Genomic DNA, 18,619 nt, shown 5'->3' with positions numbered 1-18,619 from the left:
ATAACTGTCTGACAAGCATGTACAAACTCATAACTATGTGGTAACCATAGTGAAGATGGAAAATTTGCTCTCGATGACCTCATTTAGTTTCACAATAAATTCCTTTATACAAAACATCTTAAACATGACATCATTTGAACATCTTAAACAAAACATCATTTCAATTCTAAAGGCCCGCTCACAATGTGAGCCTCTCGCATTGTTCAATAACTGTCTGACAAGCATTTCCATACTCTTTGTCATTGTTCATAGCAAGTTTAAATTTTGTTTTAAGTGAATCATATCCTTGTGCACAGAAGGTTATCACATTACAGGAACCACAATCAACTGAGTTATTTAAATGATTTACAACTCGTATCAAAATCTCTGCTATTTTGTACCTCTTATTTTTTATTGCTAGAAAATACCGGCCCAGTACTGTTTAGTAGTTGTCCTCTTAATATACAGTATAATATAAATACATTACATTATAATAAATGTAAAATTTCTTGAAAACTATTCAAATAAATAAAATAATTTAATAATTTAATAGTGAGGCTGACTCTTTTACATCATTTCATGTGTATTCTAGCATGACTGGAACGCTGTATTGACCAATCATCATCCAGTAAAGGAACTATGCATTAAAAAATGCAGCCATATTTTAAGTTTTCTTGTACTCACTACTGAAAATGATGTTGAATTTTTAAATGTACCCAGATAGCATCTGAAAAACACAACACAAGTATTCAAAGAATGACTGAAAGTAATTGACTTGAATTTAGAGTGGAGCCCAACCTTGCATTCTCTTCTTATTGGATAACTTCATTTCAGGATTAATTTAGCATGCCATCTGACTCCTAAACAATACTGACCCGTGAAGCGGACACACAGAGATCCTTCAGACCTGCACACTGTGACTGTACAGTAGTACAACAAGATACCAGAGTATGATCGTTCAGCAAAGATATAAAAAAAACCCTGTTCTGACTTGTGGACATTCAACACTGACCTGTGTTTAGTCATAACAATCTACAGGTGTAAAAATATGCAGTTTGATCTGTCTGTCTGTCTATCTATCTGTCTATATGTCTGTTTGCCTGTCTGTCTGTCTATCTATCAAATTCATTGTAATTATATTTTTAAATTCCACTGCATCATGTGTAATAAATATTATAATATATATTCAGTTTATATATTATTTTTTAACGTACCCTATAATACCCACAATCCCCCTCAGCACTGCCTCAGAAACACTAAACCGTTACAAAACATTAAGCACCGGTTTCAAAGAAGTGCAAGATTTATTCCCTGAGTTTGTTCAGATCAAGTTGCACAAGTTCATACTGAAAGTCCACACTTCACATTTATGTAACATAGATAAATTACACAAGTCCATACATAAACCTGGCAATATAAAACAGACATTCAGATCATTACAGTATTTAAACACATCATGTAAACAGCCATCTGCAGTATATCTGAGTCAACGTCTTCTGTCAGCACAGCTAATGGAGGAATTTGACAAATGACCTCAGGAATGTGAAGCTGTGCCTTCAAAAGTCTTCATAAACATACAGGATTTCGTGGAAACTGCAGGCCTGCTCTTTTTCTGCCTATATAGACTAGTTTCTGTGTATAAGGAGAACTCTCAAGTGAAAACAAGTCACCGGTCTTCAAAGGGGCTAGCTTAGTACATACCAGACATATATGCATGTACAAACTCATAACTATGTGGTAACCATAGTAAAGATGAAAAATTTGCTCTCGATGACCTCATTTAGTTTCACAATAAATTCCTTTATACAAAACATCTTGATCAAACAACATCTCTGAAGTAATGACAAGAATGTCTCTACATCCACATCTGAGATTTAACAAGGTAAACAGTTTCATGAATCAAAACTTCTGTCTCACTGACTCTTGAATCTTTCACGAAAAATGTTTGGGATCAATTCAGAGCACCCATTTATATTTAGACAGGACTTTTAGATACATCCGGTCAAATGTTTGAGACGTTTTCATCCTGATGGTGAAGTCCTCATGTTCTTCTAATCTAGAGCATCGACAGATAGTCCTGTGAACAGACTTGCAGTGTTTTTAAAGCCTGGGCGACCCACATCTCCAACAGCAAGCCTCCACACACCGCCAGGAGAGACAGACGCCGACTGCAGTTCAGAATCACTGGAACATGGAGAATGTATCTTAAAAAAAATCTAGATTAAAACGTGCCAGTAAATATGTATTGTTAGCAGTGTTGGGGGTAACTCATTGCAAGTAACTTGAGTTACGTAATCAGATTACTTTTTCAAGTAACTAGTAAAGTGACGCATTACTTTTTCAATTTACAACAAAATATCTAATTTACTTTTTCAAATAAGTAATGCTAGTTACTTTTTGACATTTATTGACTGACAGCTCTTGTCCTCATGTGGAGAGAAATAAAGTGAGGAGGTGTTGTGTGCGCTGTGTAAACAACATGATGGTTATTTAAGCTCTAGATTAAATGTGCACATGCATTTACTCATGTCACTTGCACAAAAACATTCAGGGCCCTATTTTAAGGATCTAAGCGCATGGTTTAAAGTGCACGGCGCAAGTTCACTTAAGGCGTGTCCGAATCCACTTTTGCTAGTTTAATGACAGGAAAAATGGTCGGCGCTCCCGGCGCATGGTCTAAGAGGGTTGTCCCTATTCTCTTGATGAGTAATGGATGTGTTTTGGGATTTACGTGCGTTAAACCAATCAGAGTCTCATCTCCCATTCCCTTTAAATGCCAGTTGCGCTCGCGCCATGGCAGATTCGCTATGTACATGACGGAATTTGATAGTGGAAAGACCGAACGCGTCTCCAGAGCGCAAACGGATCAGCTCGTGCGCGAGGTAAAAGTGCGCAAGCAGACCATCTACGGGACAAGCCGGATTCCACCATATCTTAATGTACACAATAATAATATTTGACATTGTAATCCTTTTATTTTAAATATTTGGCATGTTTGTGTGCTGCTGCGCGTCCCTGTGTGTTTAATAAGCAGAGTGTACGCGCATTGTGGACCCACCTATAGGCGCACATTACTAACGTGCTCATTAAATAACAAAAAAAATTGCGCCATTGACTTTAGACCAGGTTTCAGTTGGTCAATGGCGCAGTCTATTTCTGTTGCCTCAAAATAGCAACGCGCCAACAATGCGCCTGAACACACCTCGTTTTCAGACCAGCCCATGGGCGCACAAATGGGCGCAAATGCATCTGCTATTTAAACAACAGGACGTGGTGCAGGACGTGAAAATCATAACTACGTCGGACTGACACTAGCAAAAAACAATTGCGTCGCGCTTGGCGCTGCATTGCGCCGGGTGTAAGATAGGGCCCCCAGTATTCCTCAAAATAAATAAAAACAGAAAATGCAATCTCTGAATTTTACTATAATTAACTATATTAAATTACACAAATATACTTTATGTATTTAATCTCACTTTATTAACCAATGTCTTTGCTGCTGACCTTCAATGATCTAATTCAACCATTCTAATAAGAAAAAATGACTTTAGATTAAATAAGAGTGTTGAACTTCCTTCTCCTGTATCCTATTGTTCTTTAATCCAGAACAGCAGCACAGCTGAAAGGTTTGTTTGAGCGGCGCCCTCTACTGTACAGACGTAAATATGCATTTCCTTCAGCCTGAGGCTTATTTATTTCACTTTTGGTGTGAAAGGGCCTTTACATATGCCAAAAATAGATTTTTTTTTTGTTGTTATTAAAAAACAAACAAGCAAGCCCAGCCCAGGTGAGAAAACGTAACCAAAAGTAATGTAACGCATTGTTTTTCATAAAAAGTAACTAAGTAACTAATTAGTTACTTTTTTGGGGAGTAACGCACACATTACTTTTAAAAGTAACTTTCCCCAACACTGACTGTTAGTATTCATGTTGGTTTGATATGATACAAAAGCTTGTTTCAATTTAGAACCAATACACTGATACATTTGATATCCCTATAACAGTTTTGGTGAAACATCTGTTTAGACCACAGGAACTTCTGGGAGTGACCTGTACTTCCAGGACCTTATGCAAACAATCTAACCCTCCGTGTGAACGCATGTGTGTGGGAAACCGAGCCCGTGGGAGGGAGAGAAAGTATTTACTTTGGTTCTGTGAGTGTTATGCGCACATTTCGCTTTGCCTCTGGGTGTTTACGTGAATGAAAGAGAGTGTATGCTTATCTTGTGCTGCCAGTGAGTGCGTTTAACTTGTATGTGTTCCATGAATATAGGTGTTTGTTGATCTTTACCTCTTATGGCTTGTGAATTGGAGGTCAGAACGAACAGTCGTATGAGGCCGAAGCAGAGCGGGGAGAAATCGTGCTCCCAGATGACAGCCGGGATCAACAGCACTTTGCCGTAGCCGGACAGCAGAAGAGCCTTTAACAGTGGAGTGAATTCAAAAGAAGCACCAGAGAAGAGCTTCACCGTCCAGAGAATGACCAACACACCTGTGCAGAACACGGCCAATTCTAGAAACCAAACAAAGCACAGGCTGTTAGGGTGAATCGCTGCATTAGCACATTATTTTCATGATAATTAAGCACATTTTCCACTCAAACAATATTCTAATTACTGTAATGCAATCTTTTACATTACAGTAATAAGAATACGAATAGTAGGTAACACTTTACTTCTCCCTGTGGTGAAAATCAAGCTTTTAAATGTTGTTTATACATCTATGTGGTGTTTTTAATATGCTTTAAGACAAACCATGTGTAAATTCATAAGTCAATCTAAGGGTATAATAAGGGTTATCTCTGTAAAGCTGATTTGAAACAATCTACATTGTTAAAAGCGCTATATAAATGAAGATGACTTGACTTGACAACACAGTATTTTCTCCTTAAAACTGCAGTGAACCAAAGACAGTCTCAAAAACGCGGTTTGAAATCGCTGGTGTTTCTGACGTCACAAACTACCTTGTAACCAATCAGATCAACGTGTGATCGTCAACGAGTGGATTTCTGAGCTGGTGTGAGTGAGTGGAGGCGGGGCTAATTTGCATATTCATAGAATCGTGTATACTAAATGAGGCAAGGGTGTAGAGCAGTGTAATTCAAGCTATTTTAAGGCATGACGTTTTTTTTTTTAATGTATTATAATGAAATGCATTATAAAAGTATTTTTATGCATTAACTATGCCTTGTAATGCACCTTACAATGCATTGTATGTCCTTATGAATAATTGTAACCACAGTTATAATACATTACAATACTTATCTATTTCTTGTTACACCTTTAGAAAGTATAATGCATTAAAACACATGACACAACCAATTTCAGATGTAACAAGAAATCTGCAAATATTAAAATGCATTTTAACTTTGGCTCTGATTATGTATATAGATATAATGAATTATAATGTACATTATAAATAACTTTATAATGTATATTATTAGGGGCCAAGCCCCGAAAGGACCGTAGCCCCTTTAGGAATTGTTTATTTTATTAATATTTTTCTCAAATGGGAGTCTATGGCATCCCTATGAACTGTCAGTGGGAGAATTATGAAAATGGGCACACTTGTAGTGATGGTAATGAATAGTAATCTGAACAATTTTGAAGTCTCTAGGACCAACTCTATTGCGCCATTACCTGTTCAAAAATTCACATTTGAAACGGTTATAACTTTTGAACCCTTTGTTCTAGAAAAATAAAACTTGGTACACCGGATTCATCTTAACATCTAACATGCTGATGACACTTAACATCTTATTTTATTCTTTGATTCTAATCGATCTTTGATCCGTGCCGCACAACTGTTTTCTGGAGTAATGATACTGAAAATTCAGCTTTGCATCACAGGGATAAATTACATTTGAAAATATATTACAATAGCAAACAGTTATTTTAAATTGAAATAATATTTCACAATATTACTGTTTTTGATTTGCATTTTTGTTTAAATAAATGCAGCCTTGGTAAGCATTGACTATAAACCCTTAAATACTGTATTTCATAATACCTTTAAAATATGCATAACTTGTACACTACTTCGTGTTACCCTGTAAGAATTGATAAATTAGAAAATTCCAGACAGTCTGTTTTGAGGGTGACCAGGCCCTGAGAGGACAAAAGGACCTCTCTGGAGATTAGCATTTGAACTGGCTCTCATTCACCATCGAGACGAAAGTCTCACCTCCGAGTCATCTAATCTACATCTCTTTCCCTCTCCCCTCACCCCCTCTCTCTCATGCTTAGATGATCATCTGAATTCACCCAAGAAAATGTATAGTTTAATGTGAATGATTATCACAGAGTATTTTCATGTTTAGTATCATTTAAAATGTCACAGTGCGACTGGTACAGATATCTCATATCCAGATAGATAAAATAAAAGGTAATAAGGTTTTTAAAAGTTTATGGATAACTAGCAAACAAGGAGGGGTTGGTCTCTCAAGCAAATGGTCACACACCCCCAAGAGGTGCTACAGTGTACCTCTGAATGCAAATTTCTATTGTTAGCACATGCTTCCAGGTGAAAGGTTTGTCTATTTAAGGATGTGCAGCAGGGAGATCGGGGCCTTTTCTGTACTTCAGATCGGTTCGTTAGGCTGGGAGATATAGATCTCTCAGCCTAACGTATTTCTTAATGTTGGGTTTGCATCTTCTCTCTATTCCAGAGCATTTGATGTTTTGTATCGATTATCTTTGAATTGATTATGAAATTGGCATGATACATTTACCTGACATAATAAATTGTTACATTTGACTATTCTCACTGACTTTGATATTATTTTCATTGAAGAGTAAAACGGAATAGTCAAACACTCACTCACTTTTAGTGAGGCACAGATATTATTAAAACCTTTCATTTATGGAGTCAGATGAATTAACGAGTAAATACATATGATTAATATATTACAAATTTAACCAAACAAATACTTCGCATGAGGAAAGGACAGAGCACGTGAGACCTTCCCTGTGGTATTGGCGAACCGGCAATTGGGCCAATATAGCGGGCCTTACACCCAACAACTCAATTAGTGCTTCTCAATAATTCCATCCAATTAGTCAGAGCCAAACACAATGATTTACCCAGTGCAGCCAGTGCAAACATGCAATAAAACTCCCATTCTTTGGTGTAACGAATGATGTCAGCGGGGTCATTGCTGGGCTGGGACCCCTGCTGGAGGGACCAGCGCAGATATGCCTCACACAGCAGACAGAACACACACAGTTTCCAGTGGATCTAGAGAGAGAGTAACAGAGGCTGTGTTTACAATGGAATACTATGCTTACTATTTATGCAATATGCAGTCTGTATTCTGTGCACAGTGTGACGATTGGTAGAAAGCACAGGTACGTCTGTAAGATGTCTGCTAAAGATCTGTTCATCTCGAAAGCATCTCCTGTGTAAAAACATCTGAAACATCTCAAATAACGTCTTAGAAAGCAGTTTTACACTCATTCTAAATCTTAAACATCTTAAAGACATATTCTAAATGTCTATATGACATCTAACAGGAAACGTCCTAGAGACGTATTTCAGATGAGCAAACACTAAAAAAATACATCTTGCAGATGTAAATGCAGACATCAAATAGTTGTCTCAGAGATTTACTTGTGCTATCAGGGTAACTTTCTGTACACATATTTTTTTTCCAAAACAAAAGTAAAAATACATTTTACTCACATTGATCTCAGTGTTGAAGAGTATATGTCTAAAGGCCTGGATTTTGCATAGAGTGGCATCTATCAGAATAATAACTGGATCATATTCTATGTATTTGTCAACCGGCTTCTTGCATGAACTCTGCAAAGGGGAATACAAAATTTTATTTACAAAAAACATATCTACAGATATTAGTGACAATATTAGACAAAACATAAATTTCATAATTGTATTATGTCCTTTTAAAGGCATTCAATAGCCTATAATGTATTTCAAATGCAGAGATGTGAAAGATGATGTACTTACAGCATCAGATAATATTGCATTTTTAATTAATTTAAATTCTTTAAAGGTACTCTTCTTTAAGCATTGTCAGTAAACAGCAGTTTCACCATAATTATATTCGTTGTATTTTTTTTCTTCTTTTTTGCCAGGCTTTAACGTTGGACGTGCTCAACAACAGATGGGGGTTTCAGCCAAGAAAAATATAAATACAGCAATAAATATAAATGGAGTTAAATAGCGACAGATATCAGCGGGCTTCCCTATGCATTACAATAGGCCGCCCTAAACTGTGAGTATGCTAACCTCAACAGATCAGATAAAACCAGACTAAACTAGAAAATATGATGTACTCACACATCTGGTGAGCTTCAGTATGCCATGGCTGTAGTCTCGATACAGTTCGGTTGCATCTTCGTTACACTCGACACATTTGAACAGTCCCGATGCCATTCTCCGTATGACAGCACGAAAACACGCCTACTGCTTCCTGATCCTCCATTAGAGGCGGGGCTTATAGCGCCACTGACGGAAAATGTAGTTTTTTCACCACAATCGCCAAATGCCGGAAGTGGGGATTTAGTTCCTCGCAACTACATTACCCAGACTACACCGTTTCTCACCTGCTCATAACATTATTACTCGCAACATGGCACCTGCTGGCGGGGGTGTTGTGTTGGCGGCTCTGTCGCTGCTGTACTTATGCGGAGCTATTTTATCCAGCGAGTATTTCTCCACCTTGACTTTCTTCAACAGCGACCTTCACAAGCACGGCTGTAGCTCTCCAGCCGAGTGGGAGGAGTATGCGGCGGACTGCGGTGAGCTTCTGCCACGTCCTGATCTTTCTGAGGCATATCTCAATGTGATTCACTCTCTTCCGCTTACAGTGACACGAGCCTAACGGGATCATATACATGCAGAAACTCACATCATACATGTAGAAACTCACATCATACATGCAGAAACTCAGCAATAACTCTATAAATGCCTGTAGAAACTCAAATAATGCATCTCAAACTCTTGTGCCTCATGCATATCCTTCTTAATGCTATATAAACATGCTGCAGGAAAACTTTAATTGGGTGTCAATGAGTATGATCGCTTAGTTTCTGCAGATGCAGCCTGGCATTACCGTGGTGATTTGGAAATTATACTATGGTAATATGGTATTCTAACATGTAACTGACATGTAGGAATATGTCAATCCTGTGGTCTTTGAATATGTTAATCATTTAGTACCATGGTTTAAAATTGGGACACAAATAGCACAAGTCCACTATTTTCAGTAGTAACAATAACTGTAGGAAGTAACTGCTATTGTGTCAAACTATTGTTACCTTGGGACTTGGGATTGTTTCAGGTTTTGTTTCGATCCAAAGGAATCCTAAGTAATCCATCATGAAAGAACCTAATGTACTCATTTCAGTTTGCCTAGACTAACAGTAGGCCTGATCCTTATAGAATAAGACATTAGCCTATGTTATTTTGTGTCTGAAATCATAATACGCCTAAAATACTTTTGTTGGTGGATTGTTTAAGAATGCATAAGTTACTTCCTGCACTATTCTATGCTAATTTGTAGTATGAATAGTGCACGTAGTAGCCTATGTTCACACTGAAAAGTTGTGAGTACATTGTGCATAGTATATAGTGCGTCATTTGAGACATATCCAGTAACCTTTTTTTTATTTTTATGTTTTGGTCCCTCAGAGTCATCTATTCTACAGTTGGAGGATCCAGACTGTGAAGAGGGGAGCAACCCGCCCTGCGAGTCCATCTTTTCACTCAATGCAGAGAAAATCCTTGTGAGTTGTATTTGCTTTATATTGCACCGTGTTAAAGTATTAGAGCCCTGCATTTCAGCCCGAGCCCGACGGGCCCCGACTTTTTTACGCCCCTAGGGCCGGGCTTCGGGCCAATTTTCACGTCATAGTTCACATGCGGGCCGGGCCTCGGGCCTTTTTTGGGTTATCCTTCTTTTTATATTTTTAGACATTAATTAAAAAAATATGAGAAGTTGACGTCGACGATAGAAGAACAAACATAGAAAGACATAATAACCTCATAACTTTCATAATCTTATAATTACACTGACATATGATTGACATGACAGTCTCACGCACGCAAGCACGCGCACACACAGAAGGTTTCCCGTCAGCGCAACCAACGATTCACCTCACTTGCAAATAATGCAGAATATTAAGAGAAAAATCGCAGAGTGATAGAAGAGAGGACTGGGTTAAAATCTCCCACTGTGGATGCTATTCTTTTTCTCCACGATGCTCTGTAAGAGACTGTTCTAACTTTTCGTTTGATTGGACTTTATTTTCGTTTAACTGTTGGAAACTAGGCTACTGATGTTTTTCGTTTTTCGTTTGATTGGACTTTATTTTCGTTTAACTGTTGGAAACTACTGGAAAAAAAGAATGGCCATGTTCTGTGGTGCATTTTTGAGGTAAGATAACCTGCAAGTTTGTTTTTGATTTTTTTAATTTAATTTGCTCTATTGCTCGTTTCGTTTGCGAGCGCTGTTGCGAGCAGCCTGAGCCTGCCTCAGTATTTAAAAAAAAATTACTCACTGTGGTTTAATAAATAAACATTAAACTAACTGTCTGTGTGATATGCTTGAAGTGTTTTATATCTATGGATTTTATTGTTGCCAAGTAAAGTATTAGCGTTGATTTGAGAGGCTAAATTGATCAAACATGTTTTACTCGCTGTTGGCTTGGCTGCTTAGGTCGTAATTTTTAGCGCAATTTTCCACCGGACAAAATTGCGATTGTTAACTCATGATTTCTGTTCTGTCTGTGCGCACCAATCTTGCACTTCTATCTACTCCTCAACCAGACCACCTAGAGACTTCGGGTTTTCGGCATTATGTTAAGGAAGGTCTAATCTCGGGAACGCACAAAAAAAATCCAGGAAAAGATTTACTATCTCTTTGTGTTGTGATCCCATGACGTCAGAAAATTGCGCTAAAACACTCACTGAGTTTTTATTACTTTTTTTTTTTTTTTTAAATGCTCCAAACATTTGTCTAAATTAACTTAATAAAGAAATGAAACGAAAAGAAACATAACTAACAAAACGGACATATTTTAATGGCTGCAAATAGGGCAGGCTGCCGCTGATAAAAAAAAAAAAAAAAAAAAAACCCGGGCTCGGGTCGGACTCGGGCTTATAATTCTGATGAGCTGTCGGACACGGGTCGGGCTAGGGCCTGAGCGTCTCGGGCCAGGGCCGGGCTCGGGCCTAGATTTGAGGCCCGTGCAGGGCTCTATAAAGTATTAGTTCAGTAACTTCGGTCCAAAATGAAAATTCTGTCATTATTTATTTATTTACTTGTGTCGTTTCAAACTTTAGCTGCAGAACCGCTGCACGGTTCTGGATAAATTAAGGAATTTATAGGATTTTCATGATGCTCCCATGATTCTGAACAGACAACTAAACAAAATAACGTAATTAATTAGAGGTTCTTTTGACAAATGTTAATTGCTGGAGTCTATTTAAAATGGTTAATGATTCTGAATGAATTATTATTTTTTTTTAAATGGTTTGAATGAATGATTCATTGAATCACCCATAAATACTTTACTGTTTCATTACTGGATGAATCTGCGTTTTTTGAACAAATCTCTTGAGTGAATGATTCAATGACAAACACAATTTTTTAAACAGTCACTCTGTGATCGCTTCAGTGGACATCAGTGTTTATATCTGAACTATACACTTTCATCCCAGTTCTTCTATGATAATATGAATATTTGTAACACAGAAATTACGATACTGTGTGGTTGAAAAGACCATTTCATATCTAGATAGCCTAACTGCTTTCTCTGGATCAGCAGCAGCACAAACACAGATTTGTACATATATATAAAATATGACAACAACAACAAAAAAAACGATAAAATATGCGTTTATGTTTTTTTATTTTTATATATTTTCCAGTCCCCATTCAGTGTAAATGTGTGAAAAAGAGCCACTGGTATATTAATAAAATGTTTCCTTTTGTCTCGTTATGGAAAATAAGAAAGTCATATATGTTTGAAACTATGTGAGAGTGAGTAAATGATGACAGAACTCTCATTTTAAGTTGAACTATTCTTTCAACATCTGCTCTTTAAAAACGTAGACACGTGAATGAAGAGTGTCGAGCCAAAACCAAAACACTTCCTCTTCGGCTCAAACACATCCTCTGAGTCTGTAACTATAGATTATGGATCTCTGTATTGTTTTTAACCACTGGTGGGTTTGGATTGATTGCAAGAGGTTGACAGACTTCCTGACGTGTTTTTCTTTCTTTCTCTCTTTCTGTCACCACAGAATCAGGCAAAGTTGTTTGTCGAACAGCGTCGGTTTCCTTTCGCTGTGGAAAACCAAAATACCAATGAAGAACTTGGTGTGTGTCAAATATTGTTCTGATTTCGGACACTGTGTCATCTGCATATGTTTGTTTTTTTACGTGATGTGAACTTCTAACGCTCTTTTGTTTTTATTTCAGCTATAGGTTACGTTCTCATTGGAAATGGCCTCTATGATGAAGCTATCAAACACTTCTCCTTACTGCTGCAGGTCTGTTTTTTTTTTTTTTTTTTATTAAGTTGTACGAATTGCTTTTCTTGTTGAATATCCTGAATTCATACTCTAGAAGTGAAAGTTGTAAAGGACAATTAATGTTGAAATATCAATGTATCAGTAATGCATACAGTTGAATGCGAGTATACCAACAGAAACATTCTCCCCTGGTTTCACAGACGAGGTTTAAGTCTAGTCCCAGATTAAAATGCATGTTGAGCTGTTTTAACTGAAAGAAACTTGCACTGACATAAATATAGACCATTGTTTTGTTTTCTAAAGCCTGTCATAAAAGCTGCTTAAATGTCCTAATTGAACTAAGGCCCAATCCTGGATTAATCTAAGCCTTGTCTGTGAAACCAGGCCTCTAACTAAGGTTGAGTGGTAGTAGTTAATGGCGAATATTGTGTGCAGTGATAATGGACATATTGTAAGTATTTTTTACAAAAGGACTGTCCTCTGTAACCTCAGGGAGATCCTGAACTGGTCAGTGCCATCTATGGAAGGGGAATAGCATACGGCAAAAAGAGTCTGCAGGCAAGTCAGTTGTTTTAAACTACAGGTCAAAAGTTTGATCTTTTAATGTTTCTGAAAGAAGTCTCTTAAGGCTGCATGTATTTGATCAAAAATACAGTAAAATCAGTAATATTGTGAAATATTATTGCTATTTAGAATATCTGGTTTGTATTGTAATATACTTTCAAATGTAATTTATTCCTGTGATCAAAGCTGTATTTTCAGCATCATTACTCCAGTCTTCAGTGTCACATGATCCTTCAGAAATCATTTGTTGCACAATAAATATTTCTTATTTTCAATGTTCAAAACAGTTGTGCTACTAATACTTATTGTATTTTTTTTTTTTGGAAACCATAATGCACTATCATTCAAATGTTTGGGGTAAGACTTAACAACAACAACAAAATTATGAAAGACTTCTATTTGAGAGAAATGCTGTTCATTAAACATTGTATTTGTATGTCAAAATATGTCAAAGAATCATGAAAAACAAAATAATGATTTCCACAAAAACATTAAGCAGCGAAAACTGTTTTCAACATTGATAATAACCATTATTACTAATTTATGCACCAATAATTATTTACAATAATTAAGCAGCAAATCATCATATTAGAATGATTTCTGAATAATCATTTCTGAATAATCATGTGACACATCTGGAGTAATTAATGTATTCAAATAAAAAGTGCTATTTTATTGTAATATTATTTCATTATTTTTTTGTTTGTTTTTTAAACTGTTTTTGATCAAATAAATGCAGCCTTGGTGAACATAAGAGACTTCTTTTAAAAACATAAAAAACATTTTTTTTTTTTTTAATCCCAAACCTTTTGACCAGTTGTGTATGCATGTTGCCTTATCAAAAACTACTAAATATATCCGTGCTCCTATTGATGGCTGTACATATAAATTAAAAGAATAGTTCAGCCTACTTTACTCACCGTGGTGTTGTTCTATTGCTGTATGCCCTTCTTTCTTTTTCATACCACAAACGAAAAAAGATCTCCCCTTGTATTCATTCAGATCATGGCAGTGAATAACGACCAGCATCTAGCTTCTAAAAAAAGATGCCATGCGGCACGTTTCTGAGTGTTCTGGGCGTATACGATAGGGTTTGGTGAAAAACAAACTGAAATTAATGTATTGTTTCATGAAAATCCATTGCTCGATGTGCGCTGCCATTATATGGACGAGCGGGAGTTTTCTTTTCTTTTTCATTTCTCCTTTTGTGGTCCGAAAAAGAAAGACGGGCATACGGCAATAGAACAAAGCCAAAGGTGAGTAAATTAACTTTCCTTTTAAAGTGAACTGACATTTTAAGGTATCTCTCACTCTCTCTAAAGGACATAAAGAACGCAGACTTGGCTCTGTATGAGTTAAGCAGAGTGATCGCACTGGAGCCCAACAGACCAGAAGTGTACGAGCAGAGGGCCGAGGTAAGGAACCAGGGGTTGACATTCTTCATAATAAAATCGTTTTATTCAGATAGAAAACGACCATGGTTTTAGTGTTAATGATGAAGCATGTGATTTCAGATCCTGTCTCCTCTGGGCCGCATCAGTGAAGCTCTGTCAGACCTGACTAAAGCCATACAGCTGCAGCCTTCAGCCCGACTCTACAGGCACAGAGGAACACTGCTCTTCATATCAGAGGTACACATCTGTCATGATGCTCTTTGGTTTTGGCTTTAATGGATCTAAGGCTTACTGTAACATATAGATCACTTCATATAGTGTCAATCCCATGGATAGCGCTGTATCTACAGTGAGGAAAATAAGTATTTAAACACCCTGCTATTTTGCAAGTTCTCCCACTTGGAAATCATGGAGGGGTCTGAAATTGTCATCGTAGGTGCATGTCCACTGTGAGAGACATAATCTAAAAAAAATAATCCAGAAATCACAATGTATGATTTTTTAACTATTTATTTATATGATACAGCTGCAAATAAGTATTTGAACACCTGAGAAAATCAATGTTAATATTTGGTACAGTAGCCTTTGTTTGCAATTACAGAGGTCAAACGTTTCCTGTAGTTTTTCACCAGGTTTGCACACACTGCAGGAGGGATTTTGGCCCACTCCTCCACACAGATCTTCTCTAGATCAGTCAGGTTTCTGGGCTGTCGCTAAGAAACACGGAGTTTGAGCTCCCTCCAAAGATTCTCTATTGGGTTTAGGTCTGGAGACTGGCTAGGCCACGCCAGAACCTTGATATGCTTCTTACAGAGCCACTCCTTGGTTATCCTGGCTGTGTGCTTCGGGTCATTGTCATGTTGGAAGACCCAGCCTCGACCCATCTTCAATGCTCTAACTGAGGGAAGGAGGTTGTTCCCCAAAATCTCGCAATACATGGCCCCGGTCATCCTCTCCTTAATACAGTGCAGTCGCCCTGTCCCATGTGCAGAAAAACACCCCCAAAGCATGATGCTACCACCCCCATGCTTCACAGTAGGGATGGTGTTCTTGGGATGGTACTCATCATTCTTCTTCCTCCAAACACGTTTAGTGGAATTATGACCAAAAAGTTATATTTTGGTCTCATCTGACCACATGACTTTCTCCCATGACTCCTCTGGATCATCCAAATGGTCATTGGCAAACTTAAGACGGGTCTTGACATGTGCTGGTTTAAGCAGGGGAACCTTCCGTGCCATGCATGATTTCAAACCATGACGTCTTAGTGTATTACCAACAGTAACCTTGGAAACGGTGGTCCCAGCTCTTTTCAGGTCATTGACCAGCTCCTCCCGTGTAGTTCTGGGCTGATTTCTCACCTTTCTTAGGATCATTGAGACCCCACGAGGTGAGATCTTGCATGGAGCCCCAGTCCGAGGGAGATTGACAGTCATGTTTAGCTTCATCCATTTTCTAATGATTGCTCCAACAGTGGACCTTTTTTCACCAAGCTGCTTGGCAATTTCCCCGTAGCCCTTTCCAGCCTTGTGGAGGTGTACAATTTTGTCTCTAGTGTCTTTGGACAGCTCTTTGGTCTTGGCCATGTTAGTAGTTGAATTCTTACTGATTGTATGGGGTGGACAGGTGTCTTTATGCAGCTAACGACCTCAAACAGGTGCATCTAATTTAGGATAATAAATGGAGTGGAGGTGGACATTTTAAAGGCAGACTTAGGCTACGTTCACACTGCAGGGCTTAATGCTCAATTCCGATTTTTTGAAAAAATTCGATTTTTTTGTAAGGCCGTTCACATTTCCAATTAAATGCGACCTTTTGTGATCTCCTGTGTGAACGTGAAATGACCCAGAAGTGACCCGCATGCGCAGAAGAGTACTCAACGGTCAACGACATCACTTGTTGTTTGCGGAAGTACTGTAACTAAACTTTAACTAACTGTGATTCTCTCTCACACACACACACACACACACACACACATGAGCGCGCACAGCGACCGTTACACAAGAGCCAGACAGCAGCCGCTGACGCTGACCTATCTAATATCAGATTCAGCACAAATAAGTTAACATAACGTATATATAATGGCCGTGGGCTTTTTTTCTTTTTTTTTAATTAACGGGCTCGTCGAGGTCGACCCGTTCGGCAGATTTACCTCAGCTCGACGAATATGCAGTCCGTTTTCAAACCGACGACTACTTCAATGCAGAATTATGAAGTTTTTCGCGTACTGTATCAATGACGTGCGGGTCGGATATATGCGACCTGGCCGTTCAGACTGAAGTCGCATTTCAAAAGATCGGATATGTATCGGATTTGGGACCACATACCCAAGTGGCCTGGGTCGCATTTGAAAAGATCGGATCTGTGTCGTTCAGACTGTCATGAAAAGATCAGATACAGGTCGCATAGGGGCAAAAAAATCGGAATTGGGTCGTTTCAGCCTGCAGTGTGAACGTAGCCTAACAGGTCTTTGAGGGTCAGAATTCTTGCTGATAGACAGGTGTTCAAATACTTATTTGCAGCTGTATCATACAAATAAATAGTTAAAAAATCATATATTGTGATTTCTGGATTTTTTTTTTTAGATTATGTCTCTCACAGTGGACATGCACCTACGATGACAATTTCAGACCCCTCCATGATTTCCAAGTGGGAGAACTTGCAAAATACAGGGTGTTCAAATACTTATTTTCCTCACTGTATGTGGCGTGGGTACGGAGTCCAGGAACATCACTTGTTTGTCAGCTTCAGCGATTGAAGATATTTTTTTACTATAGGGGTGTTATTATAATAAGGAATCAAATGTATCTTTTGAGATAAGTTCACTGTATTATGAAAACATGAAACTTTTAGAACTTTCTCTCAACATGCTAGAATGACTTCTTAACTTATGTGATGTTGTGACATCACAGAAATGAATACACCACACTACTGACAATAGACAATGGACCTTTTTTGCACGTAACATTTTTCAAGATTCTTTAAAGAATAGAAAGTTAAAAAGAATGATTTTGTAACATTTTAAGAGTCTTTAATGTCAGTTTTGATCAGGTTAATGCATCCTTGTAGAATAAAAGTAGTTGTTGCTAAATACAAATAATTCATTTAAAAAAGTCTTACTGACCCCAAACTTTTTAATGGTAGTATAATTTGAGTAGCTCATTAATGAATAACAGGGTTCATACAAGGTGCTTAAAGACTTTTTGAAATTTAACCCTTGAAAACAGCCATATTTATGAAGAGGTACTTGAAAAGTGCTTGAATTATTGAAAGACAATATATATGAAATACATTTTTTCTATGAAACCATACTTTCATGCAAAATGAACGCTGCAGCCCATCTGATTAAGATATAAAGATATTTTGCATGACTACGAATGCTACGATATTGCTCATAAATATCCAAGTATATGATACAGCTTTCATTCATCAGCTCAATCATATAGTCATCGGGAAAAAATCAGTTTGAATAAAGGAAAGTGATATCTTTGTCATAGCATGGTTAACCATTAAATGGTTAATGTTGCCACAGTCATTGCATACTTTGCATGTGCTCCAATTTGTTTTATTGGTATATGTTTATTTATCTGTTTACCTTGTTTAGAATTTGAAAGATAATAAAGATATTGTTTTGAGTGATATCTATGATTGAAGTCCTTGAAAACCAAAAAAGTAGAGCCTGAAAAGTCCTTGAAAGTCCTGGAATTTCATTTTACAGTGTCTGTACGAACCCTGGAATAAGATTTACAGGTGTCTTCCTTTCTCTCATTGTTTTTCAGGATTATATGGCAGCCATGGATGATTTCCAGCAGTCTCTAGAGCTGAAGAAGAACCAGCCTATCGCTATGCTCTATAAAGGGCTGACCTTCTTCCACAGGGGCCTCCTTAAAGTAAAAAAAACCTTATTTCACAAAAAAAAGAAATTGCACTACACAATGCCCTGAATCATAAAACTTAGATGTGAGATCTAGACTAAAGTTTAAAGAGATTTGCCATTTTATACTGTGCAGTAGACTATATTTACAGTAATTGATGACATTTACAGTCTATGCTACTACTGAAATGTTGTTTTCTGCATGCAGGAGGCTATAGAGGTGTTTAAAGAAGCTCTCAAATTGAAGCCGGACTTCATAGATGCATACAAAAGCTTAGGCCAGGCTTACAGGTGTGGTTCTACTGACACA

The 18,619-nt window shown here is 37.6% G+C and overlaps 2 protein-coding genes across 4 annotated transcripts in view; one reads left to right on the top strand and one right to left on the bottom strand.

Moving 5' to 3' along the window:
• Positions 1 to 1,260: 1,260 nt before the first annotated feature.
• Positions 1,261 to 8,477, bottom strand: arv1 (ARV1 homolog, fatty acid homeostasis modulator). 2 transcript variants are annotated; one of them, XM_084433103.1, is made up of 7 exons: positions 8,278 to 8,379; positions 8,049 to 8,073; positions 7,945 to 7,990; positions 7,660 to 7,779; positions 7,062 to 7,215; positions 4,271 to 4,492; positions 1,261 to 2,163 (listed from the first exon to the last, which is right to left on the bottom strand). In XM_084433103.1, the coding sequence occupies exons 1-7, from the start codon at positions 8,279 to 8,281 to the stop codon at positions 2,036 to 2,038; spliced, it is 699 nt and encodes a 232-aa protein (XP_084289229.1). In that variant the 5' UTR covers positions 8,282 to 8,379; the 3' UTR covers positions 1,261 to 2,035. The 2 variants fall into 2 exon arrangements, with proteins under 2 accessions (XP_084289229.1, XP_084289228.1); XM_084433102.1 differs by lacking the exons at positions 7,945 to 7,990; positions 8,049 to 8,073 and having other exon boundaries at positions 8,278 to 8,477.
• Positions 8,478 to 8,569: 92 nt separating this feature from the next.
• Positions 8,570 to 18,619, top strand: part of ttc13 (tetratricopeptide repeat domain 13) — a gene marked incomplete at its 5' end in the record, with an annotated part of 28,638 nt that continues 18,588 nt past the window's right edge. For both annotated transcript variants that reach the window (XM_084433065.1, XM_084433066.1), the window contains 9 exons: positions 8,570 to 8,738; positions 9,631 to 9,725; positions 12,247 to 12,322; positions 12,425 to 12,495; positions 12,970 to 13,035; positions 14,364 to 14,456; positions 14,556 to 14,672; positions 18,215 to 18,325; positions 18,518 to 18,600. In XM_084433065.1, the coding sequence (XP_084289191.1) occupies positions 8,570 to 8,738; positions 9,631 to 9,725; positions 12,247 to 12,322; positions 12,425 to 12,495; positions 12,970 to 13,035; positions 14,364 to 14,456; positions 14,556 to 14,672; positions 18,215 to 18,325; positions 18,518 to 18,600 (881 nt within the window). The remainder of the gene's footprint in view (positions 8,739 to 9,630; positions 9,726 to 12,246; positions 12,323 to 12,424; positions 12,496 to 12,969; positions 13,036 to 14,363; positions 14,457 to 14,555; positions 14,673 to 18,214; positions 18,326 to 18,517; positions 18,601 to 18,619) is intronic.

The sequence above is a fragment of the Rutilus rutilus genome (genome assembly GCF_951802725.1).
Source record: "Rutilus rutilus genome assembly, chromosome: 15".
Classification (NCBI taxonomy): domain Eukaryota; kingdom Metazoa; phylum Chordata; class Actinopteri; order Cypriniformes; family Leuciscidae; genus Rutilus; species Rutilus rutilus.
The sequence above is the reverse complement of the archived record's forward strand: the minus strand, read 5'-3'. Positions and strand labels throughout refer to the sequence as shown.